We start from the raw sequence: 18,692 nt of genomic DNA, 5'->3' as shown, positions 1-18,692 counted from the left end.
GTCTAGTATTAATGATTCGGTTAATTAACCTGTTAAATATAACGGTTATACCAATTAACGGTTACGTGTTTTTTTAACACCCCTAGCTACGTGGCAATTTAAAAAATAATAAAAAATTATCACGTTATGCCACATCAGCATTGCAGTTAAGTTTTTAATGGCGGGGTACTAAAATAAAATAAAAACTAAACTTTAAGTATGATTTTGTAAAAATTAAAAGTTCAAGTACTAAAACGTACTAAAAGTGAAATTTTAGGTACTAAATATATAATTTATCATTTTTAAAAAAGTAAAAGATAAAAAATAAAGACTGTAATGTATATTTATTTTTCTAAAAACATATTTTGAAAAATATTTTCAGAAAAATTTATCAAAAATTGGAAAATGATTTAGACAATATTATCCAAACATCAAAAAATGATTTTTAAAAATTGTTTTCAAGAAAATATAATATAGTTTTCAAAATTAATTTCTTCAAATTTATTTTCAGTGAAGCAAACAGATCATTAGATAACAAAAAAAAATCACACTGATTTTTTTTCCTCCAAACAAACAACTGCAATAAAATAGGTTTGAAAACCAATCACATGACACCATGAGATTTGTGATGTAACATTTTGGCACATGCCTGGCCGGTGCTTAATTGAGGAGTATAGTTTGGGAAGCAAAATCCCTAAGATATTGATAATGATAGTAAATTCATTAGGAAAGCAAGTGTGATTTATTCATCTTTTTGCTCTCATTTGAGAAAGCGACTACTGAAAAATGTTGTCATTTGGATTGGTTTGGGGTTATAGTGTTCATTTGGGCAATAAATGACCTGCTGTGGTTTTAGCTAATTGTTTTTGGGTTAACTACATGATTGATCCCTTATATTTGTATTTTTTTTTATTTTTTACTGATTTTAAAAATTATAATACATGATCACTTTCGTTTTTATTTAGTTAACGTACAATCAACACGAATTACCTACCGTTAATAATTAACATATTAGATGATGTGAAAATTAAGTGCAAGAGAATAAAGGGGAGTCAAGCCAGTATTTCATTGAAGATAATAAGGAAGAAGAGATGCAAGTAAAGTGCGGGCATGATTGAATTACAACTTTTTTAACTATAATCTTAAAAAATAAAAGATTAAATGCATTTTTCCTTTTAACTATTACAATATTCAACAGTTTTATTAGATAAATATAAAATATAATAAGATTAAAATTTATAGATTTATAGAAAAATGATCATAATAATTGACCAATTTTATAAGCCAACAGACTAATTATAAATCAATTATTAAAAATAAATAAAAATTTATAAGAAAAGATTAAATTTTAATTAAACAATTTGAAAAATAATAAATATAAACAAATATCACAATCGATGGTAAAAGATAAAAGATAAACGTTGTCAACACTAACATAAAAAAATAATAATATCGAGTTATTAACACATTAACAATATAATTTTATTGTGAATTATTTTTTGAGGTTGTAATCGTAATCAAAATCTATGAAAAAAATCAATCTAATAAGATAAATTAATAAAAAAATAAATAAAAATCGATAGAAGAAACAAACATAAAATACAACAGAAAAAATATACCATAATATCGAAATGAAAATATGCTACAATAACAAGAAGAAAGAAAACAATAGAAAGATTTATTAAAATAAAATGAGAAAAAGAATCAAATATATAGGCAACGGAGACTTGCCCAACGGTGTCAACGTTTCCCGAGGTTGTAGTCAGTATTAAATAGGTCGATTCGGTTTAAAGCACAGCAGTTTCACGTATATAAGCTATACACGCCACGACGTCTTTTTTGCGAAAGTAACGGAGACTTGCCCCAAACAACAACGAAAGAAACTCCATCCCCCCCCCCCCCCCGAAAAGAAATGTTGCAGAGACCTGGACGTCGCTGTGAAGGCGCCGCTATGGGCGCCATCGTTCTCGATCTCCGCCCCGGTCTAGGTGTCGGACCTTTCACTCTCGGTTCGTTTTCATCGTAATATTTTATTTAATTTCATCAGAGAGATGTATTTGATATTGTATAATCCGACGCGAATTTTGATCAGTCCATTAGTCGCGATTTATTTTAATCAAATTATCAGGTTATTTTTCTCCACAGCTGATTTTTGTTACCAATTTCGGAACGCGTGAAATCGATGAGAACGATTGGAATTGAATCGTTTTTAATCCTTTTTCCCAATATGAGCATGGTTATTTACTTGTTGCCAGGTTTTTCTTGTTCACTCGAAAAATAGAAATTGCGACTAAAAAATTGTTTGTTTCAGGAATGCCGATATGTGAAGCATTTGCTCAAATAGAACAACAGCCTAAAATTTACGATGTTGTTCATGTGAAGTATTATGATGAGGTTTGTACTGAATCATTAATATTTTTGCTTCCTGTCAGATCGTCTTTTGGTGATTTGACGAACTTTTTGGTGAGGTGGAACTCTTTAGTGTGGAATTTGGATTGTCCTAATATCTTTTTTTTTTCCCGACCAAATTGTCCTAATATCTATACAGTCTGCCTCGATTGCAATTTTTTCCTTTGATTTGGCTGTTAAAGACAATTTGGTGGATGCATAGTAGCTATATAGTCCTGGCAAATCTACATTAATGCCAACCTTCCTTATTATGTATTTTTATGCAGGAGCCTCTAAAGCTTGATATCCTTATAAGTTTTCCAGATCATGGCTTCCATCTCCGTTTTGATCCTTGGTCTCAGGTTTATTTTCAATTAGCACGTGCATATACACATCATTTTAGTACATTTTTTTATCTTTTCTTTCACATGATTCCATAATCTTATTTGATTCAATTTGGGTTTTGTACTAGAGGTTACGCCTTATTGAAATTTTCGATATCAAACGGCTGCAAATGCGCTATGCCACTTCTTTGATAGGGTAAAGTTAAGTGCTAAGATTTATTTCCACATTTCATAATTACTAGTTTTGATAGTGAAGCTGGTTTCTGTCTGCAGGGGACCTTCTACTCTTGCTACCTTTGTAGCTGTCTATGCTCTTTTTGGTCCAACATATCCCGGAACTTATGACAAGGATAGAGGTGTTTATACCCTATTCTACCCAGTACGTGCCTAGATTACTTGATTGATTGCTTTTCTATCTTGGTATTTTGATTATTTGTCTCTAAGTCTGCAGTTTCTTATCTTGTTATTTTGCAGGGTCTTTCATTTGCTTTTCCTATTCCGAGTCAGTATTCAGATTGCTGTCATGATGGAGAAGGTTTTTATTCACTGCTCCTGATTACATTTCATGCCTACTCTTCAACACTCGACTCCTAATTTATTTGCTCCAAATTGATTTTGCTCTTTTACTTGACAGCGGAGTTGCCTTTGGAATTTCCTGATGGAACCACCCCGGTTACCTGCCGGGTATCCATCTATGATAGTTCTGCAGGCAAAAAAGTTGGTGTTGGATCCTTAATGGATAAGGCATCTGCTCCTCCATTACCTACCGGCAGCCTTTACATGGAAGAGGTGCATGCCAAGGTTTGGCATCTATCTTCCTTAGAACTGTTAATATGAGTCGGCTATATCATTATGGTATTGACTACCTTTCTACTTTCCGTCCTTCTAGAGTCAATTTTTGGATTATGTCTACTGAAAATAAGTATCTTTTTACAAAAGGGATGCCTGTTGGGTTTGATATTTTGATTGACCTAATGGTTTGCTTCAGTGGCATCTAAAGTACCAATATCCTCATAGTCTGGAGACTGATCTTTTGAATCCTATGTCTATCTTTCCAGCTTGGGGAAGAATATTTTTCACTGTTGGAGGCCAGCATATTCCCTTTGGTGCATCACCACAGGTAAATATCAAATTGATTACTTGATATTAAGCTTTTTTTCCTTTCTCCTTGTAAATTTTATTTGTTCTGTTACAAATTTTATGTTATTTCCCTTTCGTGCAGGATGTCTGGTCTGAATTAGGGCGCCCTTGTGGAATCCATCAAAGCAGGTAGGTAGCAACAATGCATGAGATCTTGTATAGCCACTTTGTATGCTTGAATATTTTTGCATGTTACCCTCATAGCAATGATTGATTTTGTTTACAGGTTGACCAAATGGTTATTCACTCTGCTTCGGATCCTCGTCCTCGGACAACTCTTTGTGCTGATTATTTCTACAATTATTTTACTCGTGGCTTGGACATCTTATTTGATGGACAGGTATCCAAAACATATACCCTAACACCCAAAAAATGAAGGATCCTTCCTACATAGTACACTTTTATTCTCTGTTTTGGTTTTCTCCATAGTTAAGAAAGCATTTCGACATATTTTTCTGGCTAGCATTCCCATGTTATTTACATTCTACATTCATTGTACTCTTAGAATTAATGTTGTTAAGAAATTCTTAGAACGGTTTTTGATTTTGCAGACTCATAAAGTCAAGAAGTTTGTTTTACACACAAACTATCCTGGTCATGCAGATTTCAATTCATACATGAAGTGCAATTTTTTCATCCTAGGTTCTTACAATCAGCCCTTTTCTCAGCCTTTTATCATCATTACAGTTATCTGTGCGGGTGATTGATTGTTTTTTTGTTCCTTTCCTGCAGTTGGGGGTCCTTCCCAGACGTAAACAACTTCAAAAACAGAATTACTCCAAGCACCAAATGGGAGCAGGTTAAGGTAACTATTTACAGTTGAATACATACTAATATTTTTCATTTTCCTTAACATCAACCTTTCTTTGTTTGCCCGGTCCCTCCACTGGTCCTGTTTCATTCTTGTGTGAGAATAATGGTTCACTTAGAATGACATTTTTACTGCAGGAAATCCTTGGCGATTGTGGCCGTCCAGCTATACAAACACAAGGTTCTACGAGCAATCCTTTCGGCTCTACTCTTGTATACGGCTACCAGAATGCTGCATTTGAGGTAAAAGTTAGTTCAAATTTCTCGCTTGTTTTGCATTTTAGCATTGGGCACTACTCTAATGTTGGTAATATTTACTCTTAGGTATGTGGTGAAAAGATTGCTAATGAAGATCTTTGCTATTAGCAGGTTATGAAGAATGGTTATATTGCAACGGTGACACTTTTCCAGTCTTGATGAGCCATCTCTTGCCCGATAGGTTGTTCCTCTGCATCCGAAAGTGGATTATTAGTGCACAAGTAAAAATTTATAAACAGTATGGGGAAGCAACAATAATTGTACGGTGATGTATTGATTTGTATAGTTGATTCGTGCTGTAGCATACATTGCCCATGTATTGTCTGTAATTATTCTTCCCGTGAGGATACATCTTTGTTTCTCAGCTTTGCCATCTTGGGTCTTGTGAGAGGATAATCGTTTATGGCCATGTTTTTATAAAAGGGTGCCATCTAGTAACGACATCAACTTTACAACTTGATTTCTATAAACTGCAAAATCTTCCTCAACGTCCACAAAGAAAATTTGTTTCTGACATGCTTGATTTGAACCACCTGTCTTTGCTATCAAGATATTCGATAATTTTTGTTCAAGGTATGTCATTTTAATGAGATTTTTCTCCACTACTCCAATCAATGGTGTCTGAACATTTGTTGTTTATTTAGCTGGGAGTACCTTAGATCTTTTGGCTGTGGGACCAATTATGTTACAAGTTGAGACAATGGTTGGGTCGTGAGCTCACTTTGCATCTTGAGGTTGCTAGTTAAGTAAACACTGATCTTTTAACTGTCCTTGTTTGAACATTGTTTGTTTGAACATTGTCTTTAGGGTGCGGAATCAGTGGCCACTTGCCAATGCCCTTGTTTGAAATGTCTGCACATTGTCTTTAGGGTCTAGGTTACCTCTTTCTCATATTTTTGGATTTTGGTTTTATTGTCGTATAATGTTCACCGTTGCTTCAACTTTTTTTTTTCAGTGGAGAAGTTAATTTGTTGGTTCATACCCTCGACTTTATTTAAAAAGTAAAATAAACAGAAATTATTCCTAAATTGATGTTTGCGTCTTGTCTTGCCTTTAGGATAGTTTTCCCAACCAGCAAAAGGCCAAGAAAAAGAAAACACAGAGACAAAAATAAAAATAAAAATAAAAATCAATTAATCAGCTCCAAAAACATGAGGGTTTTAGCACAAATTCCATTTTTTTCTGGTTTACAATTTTGAGAAAATTCAGTATCATATCAGCCACTCCTCTGCCATATCAACTTGCCTGGGACTAGGAACTATAAATTGGAGAATTAGAGCCAAAAGAAAAGAGCTCAAGGGGAGAGATAAAGAGAACCATCTTTAACAACATCTTTAACAACACAAAAAATGGCTTCTGCATCTCTCCTCAAGCCTTCACCTGTTGTAGACAAGTCCGAGTGGGTCAAGGGTCAGACCCTTCGCCAACCTTCAGTTTCTGTGGTTAGGTATCACCCCGTTGCTCCCTCTGGACTCAACGTGCGTGCTAGCTCATATGCCGATGAGCTTGTCAAGACTGCAGTAAGTGTTATATAATTGTATTGTCTTCCACAATTTGCTTAAAATATGCCTACACTAGAATGACCAAACAAAAGAGAAAAAAACAAATGGTATTATACGCGTTTGACAATCAGAAACTGTAAATTTTCGGAAGAAACGGTGATTTTACTTATATGGGATTGTTGGCATGTTTGTAGAAAACTATTGCTTCTCCAGGCCGTGGAATTTTGGCCATGGATGAATCCAACGCCACCTGTGGGAAACGTTTGGCCTCAATTGGGCTAGAGAACACAGAGGCTAATCGTCAAGCCTATAGGACATTGCTTGTTTCAGCTCCTGGACTTGGGTAGTACATCTCAGGTGCCATCCTCTTTGAGTAAACCCTCTACCAATCCACGGTCGATGGCAAGAAGATGGTCGATGTTCTCGTTGAGCAGAACATAGTCCCCGGCATCAAGGTCGACAAGGTAAAGTCTCATCCCCCATTTGTGGGAGGGATGTCCACTATGTAGTTCAAATTTAATACTCAGCAGTATCTATTAGCAAGAGCTCGATACTATGAATACTGCAGGGTCTTGTTCCACTGGCTGGCTCAAACGAGTCATGGTGCCAAGGTCTAGACGGCCTTGCCTCACGTTCTGCTGCATACTACCAACAGGGAGCTCGTTTTGCAAAATGGTATCCCATATTCCATTTCGTGTTTGAACATTTTAAGTTGCTTTTTGTCATGTTTATGTTACTATCAATATTTTTAGGCGTACTGTGGTAAGCGTTCCCAATGGACCGTCTGAACTTGCTGTGAAGGAAGCAGCTTGGGGACTTGCTCGCTATGCTGCCGTCTCTCAGGTTAGATTATTGAATGGAATCTTATTACAACTGTCTTGATTATATTGTGGCATTGGATGATGTTTCGATGTTTTGGGCCATGCAGGACAATGGTCTGGTTCCAATTGTTGAGCCAGAGATCTTGCTTGACGGTGATCATGGAATCGACAGGACTTTTGAAGTAGCCTAAAAGGTGTGGGCTGAGGTTTTCTTCTATCTTGCCCAGAACACACTGATGTTTGAAGGTATCCTCCTCAAGCCAAGCATGGTCACTCCTGGTGCAGAGTGCAAGGATAAGGCTACTCCTGAACGGGTTACTAGCTACACCCTCAGCCTCCCGCGCCAAAAAATCCCTCCAGCAGTGCCTGGAATCATGGTAATTGGTTATAGACCTGCAAGTTCTTTACACATTCTTAGATAAAACTCATCAGCTAATGGTTAATCAGACATGGTTTTGGCAGTTTTTGTCTGGTGGGCAGTCTGAAGTTGAGGCTACCTTGAACTTGAATGCAATGAATCAAGCACCAAATCCATGGCACGTGTCGTTCTCATACGCAAGAGCCCTTCAAAATACTTGCCTGAAGACGTGGGGAGGCAGACCTGAGAACATGAAGGCGGCTCAGGACACACTGCTTGTTCGGGCAAAGGCCAACTCCCTTGCCCAACTTGGCAAGTACACTGGTGAAGGAGAGTCCGAGGAGGCCAAGCAAGGAATGTTTGTCAAGGGTTATGTTTACTAGGCTGTTTTGAATCAAACCCACAGAAGAAGACAACAGTGACGATAAAATTATAAATCATGTATGAGTTATGAAGATCTTTGCTGTTATCCTCATAGCTATTGGACCATATATCTGTTGATAACAATCCCAGAATGGCACTTCTATTAGATGTTTGACGCTCTATAATCTTGCTAGTGTTGGTAAACAAGCCAGCTTACCGTTTTCTAATATTTCATGTCCATTTAAACCCGTACCGCTAAACATGAAGAGGTTAAAAGAAGAGATAAATGACTGTTAGTTCAACTGTACAGTTCTGGGCATTATCTGAAATGAGAAAGCTATTCGGGACATACTTAAACAATTGGTATTTTCGTCACTTGTGAGATCTCTCTATCTGGGAATATAACATTACTCTTTAAGCATTAATCTCAAACATTATCAATTATTTCCAAGTTATTTGAGAAAGTCATACAAAAGTACTGTTTTCACAATGCGATTTCAACCATTACAAACAAACATCACAAAAGAATGGCATATTACAGATCATTTCTTGGCACTGGATGCGGATTACATTCTTTCGCGTTGCAGTATGACCCTTGGAAGCTGTGAAACTGGTGTAAACAACTAAGCTCAGGAGATTGAAGTGGAGATGATAGATTGACTAATTATGGCAAGAACTCTCCCAAGCTCAGGCTTCTAAATAAAAAATAACCAATCAAAACCATGATTCCTGATCATTGATCATCACCACCTCTGCTGAGAATATTGAATCATAGTTCCTTCAGACATCAAAACAGGTATCGGGGGTCAACATGTGAGCTTAAGAACAATCCAAAGTTTATAGACTATAGATTTTATCCTGAACATGCGTATTCCATGTAGGTAAAACCTATATCATGAGGCATTCATATCACACTATAAACTTCAGAATTTACCATTCTTCAATGTAATCTCCAAGTCTAACTTGAAAATCCAGAGAAAAATGCAATATGTCAACAAAATGAACTTAAATCACACAAATGCACCAGAATCGAAATAAGGTCAGATGGGCTGTGCATGAGCATAGAGGGAAAGCTTCGATTGTTGTACAATTGTGGATTGCTTGGAACACATGCATCTATTAGATATGGTAGAAAAGGAAATCATGCTTCTTTTTTTCGGATGTATAAACAAAATACTTTATTAAAAAAATAAGCAAATCATTGTGTAGGTTTATGTTTTTCTTTCATGCATCAAAACGAAGGCGTGATTATTGCACATGCAAAATGAAATTTTAAGGGGCTTCCTAACAAGACATGTATCCAATGTCTCTCCATTATTGGATGTTGAAAGAAAGAACAAGAGCATGTGTTTCAAATGTAGTGTGAAAGAAAAAGGAGAACCAACAAATCGGTTCCGACCTGATTGTTTGAGGCTTGCCCATGCATTCGATGAGGCTTCATATTCAAATCTATCATTTTAGTATCGGTCTCGAGGTTTTTAGCACCCATCACTTGTGCAGGAGAGACCTTGTGATTCTGTTGGTTCTCTCCTATTGTTGGTTTAGCCGGCTGAGTTTGGCCTCTTCCATTCTCACTCGGATCCACCGGTGTATCCCCTGGAAACTGCAGAAAAAACAACCCAATAAAACTCCCAAAGGGCAAACTTATACTCTTGGATAAATGTAATACATGACTCAATTCTAGTGGAAGATACAAGCGACAGACCTCTACTCTCTGCCTTAATAGAAGATTTCTTCCATGGGTCTTTTTACCTCCAACATGTACAATCATATCACATTGCAAACAAAGGGAACTTCCATCTATCTCGCAGTAAAAGAAAGCTACATACACAATTCCAAGGGATGAACATACGTTTTAACAGAACCTATACAGATCTTCTTATAAAGCAAAAAGCTTTATAGTGGAAAAGTAAATGACAGAAAACAACATCTGCATACCAGGAGCATTTTCACATATATCACAGCGAGGAATATCACTGGGATTTGCTAGACCCACCCGGACATGGCGGCTAGCAAGCTTATTGCACATATGGACCTGAAACATTCATCAACAGTTCAAACCACAGGTTCCATTTTCCACAACAATCTAGAACAATGTTAGAACAACCTAGAAGGGTCCTTTCTGATAGAAATGCATAGGAAATTATTGAGAGGAAACAAAAAAGATTCAAATGTATTCCCTTGACTAGGACTATTCATCAAATTCTGGAACTCCAGCTGAGAATTTATAGAAAAATCCAGCAGTGGCACAGAAGAGACCCCGTAAAAAATCAATCTTGAAGAAGAAAGCAAGGGTCTTTTATTATATCAAGTAAAAGACTAGCAAGAAAAAAACTACAAGAAAAACCCGTGCTCCCACACAGAAGAACAATAGACAAACAAAAATTACACATGGGGTCCAGTTAACAGCTAAAAAACACACAACCCTAAGTGTTCAGTAGTAACACGAGGAAAGAACGGACACCTTTTCATCACAGGCACGGCAAAGAGCAGCCTCATCGGCAGCACAGAAGACAATAGCAGGAGCACTTTCACAAGCATCACAAAGGATTCGCATAATTCTCTCTCACTTTCATCCTCTCCCAATCAAAACCAGCAAGCAGCGTTTTTGTTGGTGTTTTGGGGAGTGATAGTGATGATGATTGATGATAATTGGGAAGAAAAAAAGGATAACAAGATGATGTTATATATATATATATATATATATATATATAACATACTAACACGAGAATGGGGAAGGATGGAGAAGGGCGTGGGATTTAAAAAGCAGGCAACGAAAATGAAAAAGAGAGAGAAGGATTGGACTCTAGAGAGTAGATTTGTCAACTTTTGGTTTGATTCATTTGATAATTTGATCACTTGATTTACACCACAAGTTTTTCAAAGACTCACTTGTGGGGCTGAGAACCTCTCTTCCCTTGTAATCTTGCCCACCAGTCACATATCTACCAGTGTTTTTCTTTGCTGAAAGCCTGGCCATACACAAAGCATCTTCTCTCTTTAATTTGTACCTAATTTGTTCCACAATCAACTCCCTTGTGATTAAAGTGACAGCTGATATCTTCTCATATCTTGTTTCCCATGATTGTTGTACCTAATTCCCCTGTTTTCTCTTTATACATGAAAAAACAGTTTCCCAATTTTTTTTTTCAGGATTGTATCTTAATCCAATCCAACTGCTCTATTTTTCATTAACGATTCTACATTTTCAGTGAAAAAAAAATTAAATTCCTTAAATGTTTACCTTCAATTGTGAACAAATACCACCTAATCAAGTTCATAAATGCTTGTGTTTAAAATCTAGCCTCAAGACCTGGGGGAAGATAATCAACATGTTGAATTAATAATGTATATACAGTCTAATTGGTTCTTTCTATGATTGATTGGATATGGTGGATTAGGATGAGGTTCAACAACGTAATGTAAAGATTATAGGTGGCCAAGAATCATCATTTGGAACACTAATAATTGCCATTAATTTAATTTAAATGTTTTAATATGATGTGGGCCAATGGATGATTTAGACCTACATTATATGATGCAGGTGTTTATAATATGAATTCACATTCAACATGATAATTACCTAAACTTTATCAAATAAATTAACCATCACCACAATTTTTTTTTTCATCATGCATTTACCTTAAAAACAAGAAAAAAATCCAAAAAATAGAAAAGACCCCAATACTTCAAGCAAGAGGCAAGCACATCTTCCTACAACAAATGGACGAAGGGCAATGAATGACAAGTCCAATCAAGTTTTATTTATGATACAAGGTGGGGCTAATTCAAATTCACATGCTTCTGAGTTTAAACAACTAAGAAAAAAAAATTAAAGGTAGAGGGAAATATTCTTTTTTATTGAACCAGATAACATAACACCCTAATTTTTTTCGAATCCGAAATCTCAGAATTCGGAAATTTATTCTTCAAATTCTTAAATTGAGTATAAGACCAAATTGAATTTTGATAGAATTTCAATGACCATTTTGCAAAGGATTAATTTTTTTCCCATTTTCAGAAACCCTTAGAAATTGCGATTTTACTATTTTGTTTTATAACAAAATCGTATACATCGTTTCTTTAACTATCGCCCGGCCACTAGGGTGTGCAAATCCGGGTATCCGAATTTTTGGGTACTTACTTATTTTTTGGATATTCGGAATTTTCGGGTCGACGATTTCTCAGCCTGTGTCTCGACCCGGATGTTACGGGTACCCGGTAATCGGGTACCTGAATTTTGCGGGTACCCGGTAATCGGGTACCCGATACCTTATTTTTAATTTTTTATTTTCAAATTATTAATTTAAAAAAATATATACACAAAATTAAATGTTCGAAACTTCGAATTACATACTCTAATATCCGAATATAAAATTTAAAAGTTCAAAATACAAAATATAATAATCCATAATATAAATAATTCATTATATTTTATATAATTATATATAAAAAATTAAAAAAATAAAAACTAACCACGTACTAGGGTAATCGGGTACCCGAAAAAACTAAATTTTGTGATCCGGGCCCGATCCGGGAAATATCGGGCCGGGTACCCGACCTGGCCAGGTAATTTTTTTAAAAAATTACCTGATTTTTTTAAATCCGAGTCAACGGGTCGACGAGTCGGGTTGAATAATTTTGCACACCCCTACCGGCCACACATTTCCCACTCTTTATTCCTTTAATATATATATATATATATATATTTGCGCCGTGAGCTATTCCTTCCATCACGAGCGCCGCTTGTTTCTTCTCTCCACTGCCGTTCATGTCGTGATTCATCATCGGTGAAGTCATTTCGTTGCATCTTCGCTCTCTCGTCGTGACCTTCCTCTCACCGGCCGTTTTCGATAAGATTACCGTGAGTTCACGTCGCATCCGCCGCCCGCTGCAGCTGTCCTCGGTCGTTTGTGGCCTTGGCTTGCGTGAGGAAGGTCGAACTGGCCGGTTAGGGCCGTACTTCGTCTCCGTTAACCGTGAGGACTTCGGCATCCCCTTAAACGATTTGAAACTCGGCTGCCAGTTCCCTTGTTTTGAAGCGAGAATTAATATAAACGTCGTTTAAATTATTTCGTTATTTAAAATTGGCAAATTGAAATTTTAAATCGAACATTATATTTGTATAGGATACTTTGACTCAAAAACGGGGTACCATCTCCTCCGTCGGCAAAAATGCCCAGATAATACATGTGGGAATTTTTTTTCCTCAAAGTAATTCTCTTTGCTTATTATTTTTTCAAATGGGGGTGATATATACAGTGAAACTATTAATTGCTTGGATTTTTCGACGTCTTCAATGGAAACAGAATGACTTTGAATTTCTAGACGCCTTTAGGTTTAGAGAAATACCATGAATTGTTTGAATTTCTAAGAGCCTTCAATGGTTCTCGGTGTATTTTTCTCATTGATAAATACCCAAAGCATCCACCTTACTATAATGCAAATAATACCAGGGAAATTAGAGCTTCAGATGCTCACAATTATGCTATTCGTTCACTATCCAATTCAGAATGAATTAATATATAATAGACGGTTAGGTAAAATTTGATTATAAAATGATGAAAAATTTAATATATTATCTATTTATTATCTCTATTCTAATACTAAAGATGCCTAGAAATCAAATTGCCCTAAACCTAAAGACGCCTAGAAATCTAAAGTCATTTTGTTTCCATTGAAGGCACCGAGAAATCTAAGCTTTCACTGTATATATCACCCAATTTGAAGTAATAATAAGCAAAGTCCACATGCATTATCTGGGCATTTTTGCCCTCTTCCGCCTTTACTAGTTAATTTTGAGTTGACCCGTGTTACGAGTAAGGGTGTAAAATGTTAACTCGATCTGTAAAATTGATTAAAAATAATATAAGTCAAAATTATTTTTGATTTATGTTTGGCGATCTGTAACTGACTCGAGTCGGAATTGGTGTTGATATGAACCCGAATTAGACCTGGAAATTATGGATCTGAACCCGACCTGAATCCGAATTGAAATGAAAATATGATACCAAACCCAACCTGCATCCAACTGATATGAACACGAACCCAAGATTGACCTGGTAAAAAACTTGTATTATCTAACATGTTTTCAACCTGACTTGTTTTCAACCTGACCTGTAAATGATCTGACTTGTTATTAACATGATCTGATATTTACCTGACTTTATATTTAACTGACTTGACATTTATAACTTATATATTATCATTAATGAAATTACAAGATTTTGATAAAATTGTGAGATTTTGAGTTTATAATAAATCATACTATGATTAATTTTTAAATATTATAATAAATTATTAATTATGATAATTAAATTAATAAATATATTAAATATATTAATTATGATTTTTATATTATGATTCTTATGTTATAAATGTTCAATATAATCATTAATTTTATTTTATCAAGTAATTTATGTATTGAACATTATTAATTAAATTAATTATAATGATTACAAGTTAAAATAATTTATTGGCATTAAACATGATTAATAAAATTATTTTAAATGTAAATTATATAGTTTAATTTATGTAAAAAAATTATCTAACAATTATAACATATATAAAACATGATATAAAAGATGAATTTAATTGATATTGATAATATAAATAACATTTGATCTAAAATTTGAATAACATTTAATTTATTACAGTTGAATATAATAAAATCACTAAAAATGAACAAAAAAAGTGTTTTTTAAGCTCTCAAATCTCATAAAAGAAAATTTTTAAGGTTAAAAGCCTAATTTTGTTACAAGAAATTTCTTCATCGAACTTTTGTACCTGTCATCACCCATTTTATCCGGGTGGCGACACGTGGTGATTTTCATATTATAATATAGTAATATAATAAATGTGTGGGCATGTGTATAATATATAGTATGTATATAGTATATAGTTGGTATATTAGATATCTCATATATCATATAGTATATAATTTTTGCTAGGTGATTGCATATTAAATAATAATTTGCATGTTATATAGTACATATTAAATAATAGTTGCATTGCATATCATATAGTTTCATATCATATAATTGCATATTATATTGGATATTAAATAATTAGTACATTACATAGTTTATATTATATATTTAGTATATATTATATAGTTTGCATGTTAGAATAAATAGTTCATATTAGTATAGCTCATTTTAAATAATAAAAATCTAAAATAATAGTTCATTTCATTAGATAATAGTCCATTTACATAGTTTTTCCAAAGACCCAAATAAACAGCCCACATTTTTACAAATATATGCATAAATAAATAAATAAATAATATAAAAAATAAAAATCCTAAATTGTTTCATCCTTAGCCGCTGGTTTTGGGTTTTTTTAGGGGAATTTTGTTGGTATGAAAAGTCAAAGATAAAGCATTTATGGTTGTGTGATTTTTTAAGTGATGATATCACCAATTCTTGTGAAAATGCACAAACTAATCTCCACTCTTGATTAGACTTCATCCAAGGGTTAATATTGCTTCAATCCATGTGAAATAAACACAAATTCATGTGAGCCCTTAAATGAGAAGCTAGATCCAATGCCTCCCATTAAGTCACATCATGAATACAAGTGAAAAAACAAGAACTACTCTTAACTTTGAATCAAGATTGGATTCAGTGGCTAAGATTTCATCATCCAAAGGTGGTGCAATCTCCATTGGTGCGTCCCAACCGGTCGGAGATCCCGTCGGCGCGTCATTGACCTACATGCTGATCTGATCATATTCCTCGTCGAGTCGCCGTCAGTCACCGCCGTCATTCCACCTCCGTCGCCAGTTATGTTTCGAGCACGCAAAAAAAAAATAAAGCTCAACTATAGTATATAGTTTATATATATATATATATATATTTTATATATAGTTCATATATAGTATATATAGTTTATATGTGCAATATATACTCTATAAATAGTTTATTAATTAATGTGTATAACTATATAGTATTCATACATATAGTATATACTTTGAGTTTATATAGTATAAATTATAAAAGTATAAACTATATGATTTAGTATATAAATGTCAACTATAGTATATAGTATATAAATATCAACTATAATATATAATTTATATAGTTTATATATGTATATAAACTACATATAATTACATAAATTAACCCTAAACCATATAATATATATATATATATATATATATATAGTTTATTAATAATAATTATACATAGTGTATATAATTTGTAATTATACACAATATATAAATATAAACTGTATAATTTATATATAAACTATAATAAATTATATAATTTATACATAATATATTAATATATAGTTTATATATACTAATGAACTATATACAATATATTTTATATATACTAATGAACTATTTAATATATAGTTTATATTTACTAATGAACTATATAGTTTATATTTATTAATGAACTATATAATATATAATTTATATATATTAATAAACTATATACTATATAGTTTATATATACTAATATACTATATAATATATAGTTTATATATACTAACTATATAGTTTATTAATATAAATTATATAAACTATATACATAAACCATATAGCTTATAGATAGTTCATATATACACTACATAGTTTATATACAATATATAAAACTATAAATATAAACTATATAGTTTATATATTTTACATGAATATATACTTATATATGTATATATTATAATTGTTTTAATTTTTTTTAACTTTTGAAATGAATGCAATTTACTCTATTTTTCAGAATTGCTTCACATTTTACAATTATTTTGATTTCATTATTTTGTGTTCTTTATTTTGTTTAAATTTTAATTTGTTCATTTTCATATTTATTCAATTTAATCATTAAATTTATAGTTGCATATGAATTTGGCCCATTCTTATTTCTTATTTATACTTTTGTTATTAGCCCATAACTTTTTAAATGGGTATAATTTAGTCCTTTTCTATATTAATTTCAACCTTATATTTTAAAATTGTTTTGATTTAGTTCCTCTTAAATGCGTGTTGTTTAATTTATTTAAATTTAAATTTTTATTTATAATTTTGTATTTGTTCAATTTAGTCCTTAATTTTATATTTTTCATAAAATTAATCCATGATTATTTATATTCTTAGTAATTTACTCTAAATCATATACAATTACAAATTACAATTCAACGTTTGCGAAAGAAGAAAAATAATTAATCAAAAAATAAAAATTGACCCGATTTGAACTCAATCCGTATATGATAAAGATCTGACCTGAATTTTATCTGCCAATGATGTGGCCCGATCTGAACGAGATCCGCCTGAAGTTCATCCGAACCTGAATTAACTTGGTCTTTAATTGCTCCAGACCTGAACTGTTTTGATCTGAACCGACATCGATCCGAACTGTAAGTAACCTGACCTGAACCCCAACTGAACCTGATGTCAAATCAACCTGAAAATGACCCAACCTGATTTGACCTGGACCCGAATTGATCCGAGTCGAATCATCAAATTGGCCTAACTTGACATGTATCCAATTTTACCCGACCTGACAGCATCCGAATGAAACTTGAACGATTACCCGATTTTACATCCCTAGTTACTAGGATTGATAGTGTTAGTGATTACTTTAGTTTTAGATTTAATTTTGACGTTGAATTAAGTAAATAATTATTATTGGATTATTTTATAAAAGTGATTCGGTTCGATCTACTGTTAGTGTTTTTTATGGGAGATAATACTTTTGCCGGTAGAGTTATTTTTCGAAGTGTCCTCTATCGAGTGCTATTTTTGTTTATGAATTTTCTGATTGTCTGGTATATTCTCTGTTGATTGCGAACATGATTAAGATGTGGTTTTTGTTATCTAGCATGCGCATTAAATATTGTTTTATGAAATCTATTATTATGTTAAATTCAAAAAATATCATGTAATGTCTGTTGATTTGTCGGGCGCAAAAATTTATGTGACACTTAAACTATATGATTGTGTAATTTTTACATTTAGATTTGATCCAAATTCGGATAAATTATGTTATCGTATCATATTGGGTTGGGATTGTGATCAAGGAAGTACAGTGTATTCACTAAACGAGGTGAATTTCACTTCAGATTATTTACGACTTATTTTTTTGAGACGGACTCCACTTCAAATGGTATGTAGTAGAAATTGATTTTGGAGAACCTAATCTTCAGAAAGTGTAAGGTGATCGAGTGCATTTACATATTAACCGTACAATGAATATTATGTCTCGAACTGTAATTATGTTTGTGATTGAAAATGTTTATGTATAATTGCACTTTAGGGACACTAAGCTTAATATTATTATTCAGATAAAAATATTATTTCAGTATGATTTATATTCGACTTTTCCTTTAGACTTTTACTTATATTTTTAGTATTATTTTATTTGCAAATGAGATTTTGGACTTTATTATTATTTTTGGAATTATTTATGCATGTTTTTAAATATTTATTATTTATATTAAATTTTACTTAGTCATTTATTTTAATAAAATTATGATGTTTTATTTATATTAAATATTTATTATTTATATTAAATTGTTTATATAATTATAAAGTTAATTTTTTTTTAAGTTTTGAATCAAATATGGTTTTCTTGAGGGACAATTTACAACATAGACTTTCTAGATCCAACTTATTCCTTCTAAGTTGGATAAAGGAGTTACAGATAAATCAACATATGTATATATTACATTAGGATTACAACTTGATTAATCTCTCAACCTTATTACAAAAATAATACAATTTCCTTAC

At 32.9% G+C, this 18,692-nt stretch overlaps 1 protein-coding gene and 2 pseudogenes across 3 annotated transcripts; 2 read left to right on the top strand and 1 right to left on the bottom strand.

Annotated features, from left to right (window-relative positions):
- The first annotated feature begins 1,834 nt into the window (after positions 1-1,834).
- LOC120216358 lies at positions 1,835-5,264 on the top strand (annotated as a pseudogene).
- Positions 5,265-6,189: 925 nt separating this feature from the next.
- Positions 6,190-8,108, top strand: LOC120216357 (annotated as a pseudogene).
- Positions 8,109-8,380: 272 nt separating this feature from the next.
- On the bottom strand, positions 8,381-10,606 carry LOC120216355 (B-box zinc finger protein 19-like). 3 transcript variants are annotated; one of them, XM_039213803.1, is made up of 5 exons: positions 10,428-10,604; positions 9,902-9,998; positions 9,669-9,784; positions 9,363-9,566; positions 8,381-8,715 (listed from the first exon to the last, which is right to left on the bottom strand). In XM_039213803.1, the coding sequence occupies exons 1-5, from the start codon at positions 10,518-10,520 to the stop codon at positions 8,707-8,709; spliced, it is 519 nt and encodes a 172-aa protein (XP_039069734.1). In that variant the 5' UTR covers positions 10,521-10,604; the 3' UTR covers positions 8,381-8,706. The 3 variants fall into 3 exon arrangements, with proteins under 3 accessions (XP_039069734.1, XP_039069733.1, XP_039069732.1); XM_039213802.1 differs by having other exon boundaries at positions 8,618-8,741; positions 10,428-10,599; XM_039213801.1 differs by lacking the exon at positions 8,381-8,715 and adding an exon at positions 8,872-8,913 and having other exon boundaries at positions 10,428-10,606.
- Between the last annotated feature and the right edge of the window lie 8,086 nt (positions 10,607-18,692).

This window comes from Hibiscus syriacus, unplaced genomic scaffold (genome assembly GCF_006381635.1).
Source record: "Hibiscus syriacus cultivar Baekdansim isolate YM2019G1 unplaced genomic scaffold, ASM638163v2 tig00110160_pilon, whole genome shotgun sequence".
NCBI classification, from domain to species: domain Eukaryota; kingdom Viridiplantae; phylum Streptophyta; class Magnoliopsida; order Malvales; family Malvaceae; genus Hibiscus; species Hibiscus syriacus.
The sequence above is the reverse complement of the archived record's forward strand: the minus strand, read 5'-3'. Positions and strand labels throughout refer to the sequence as shown.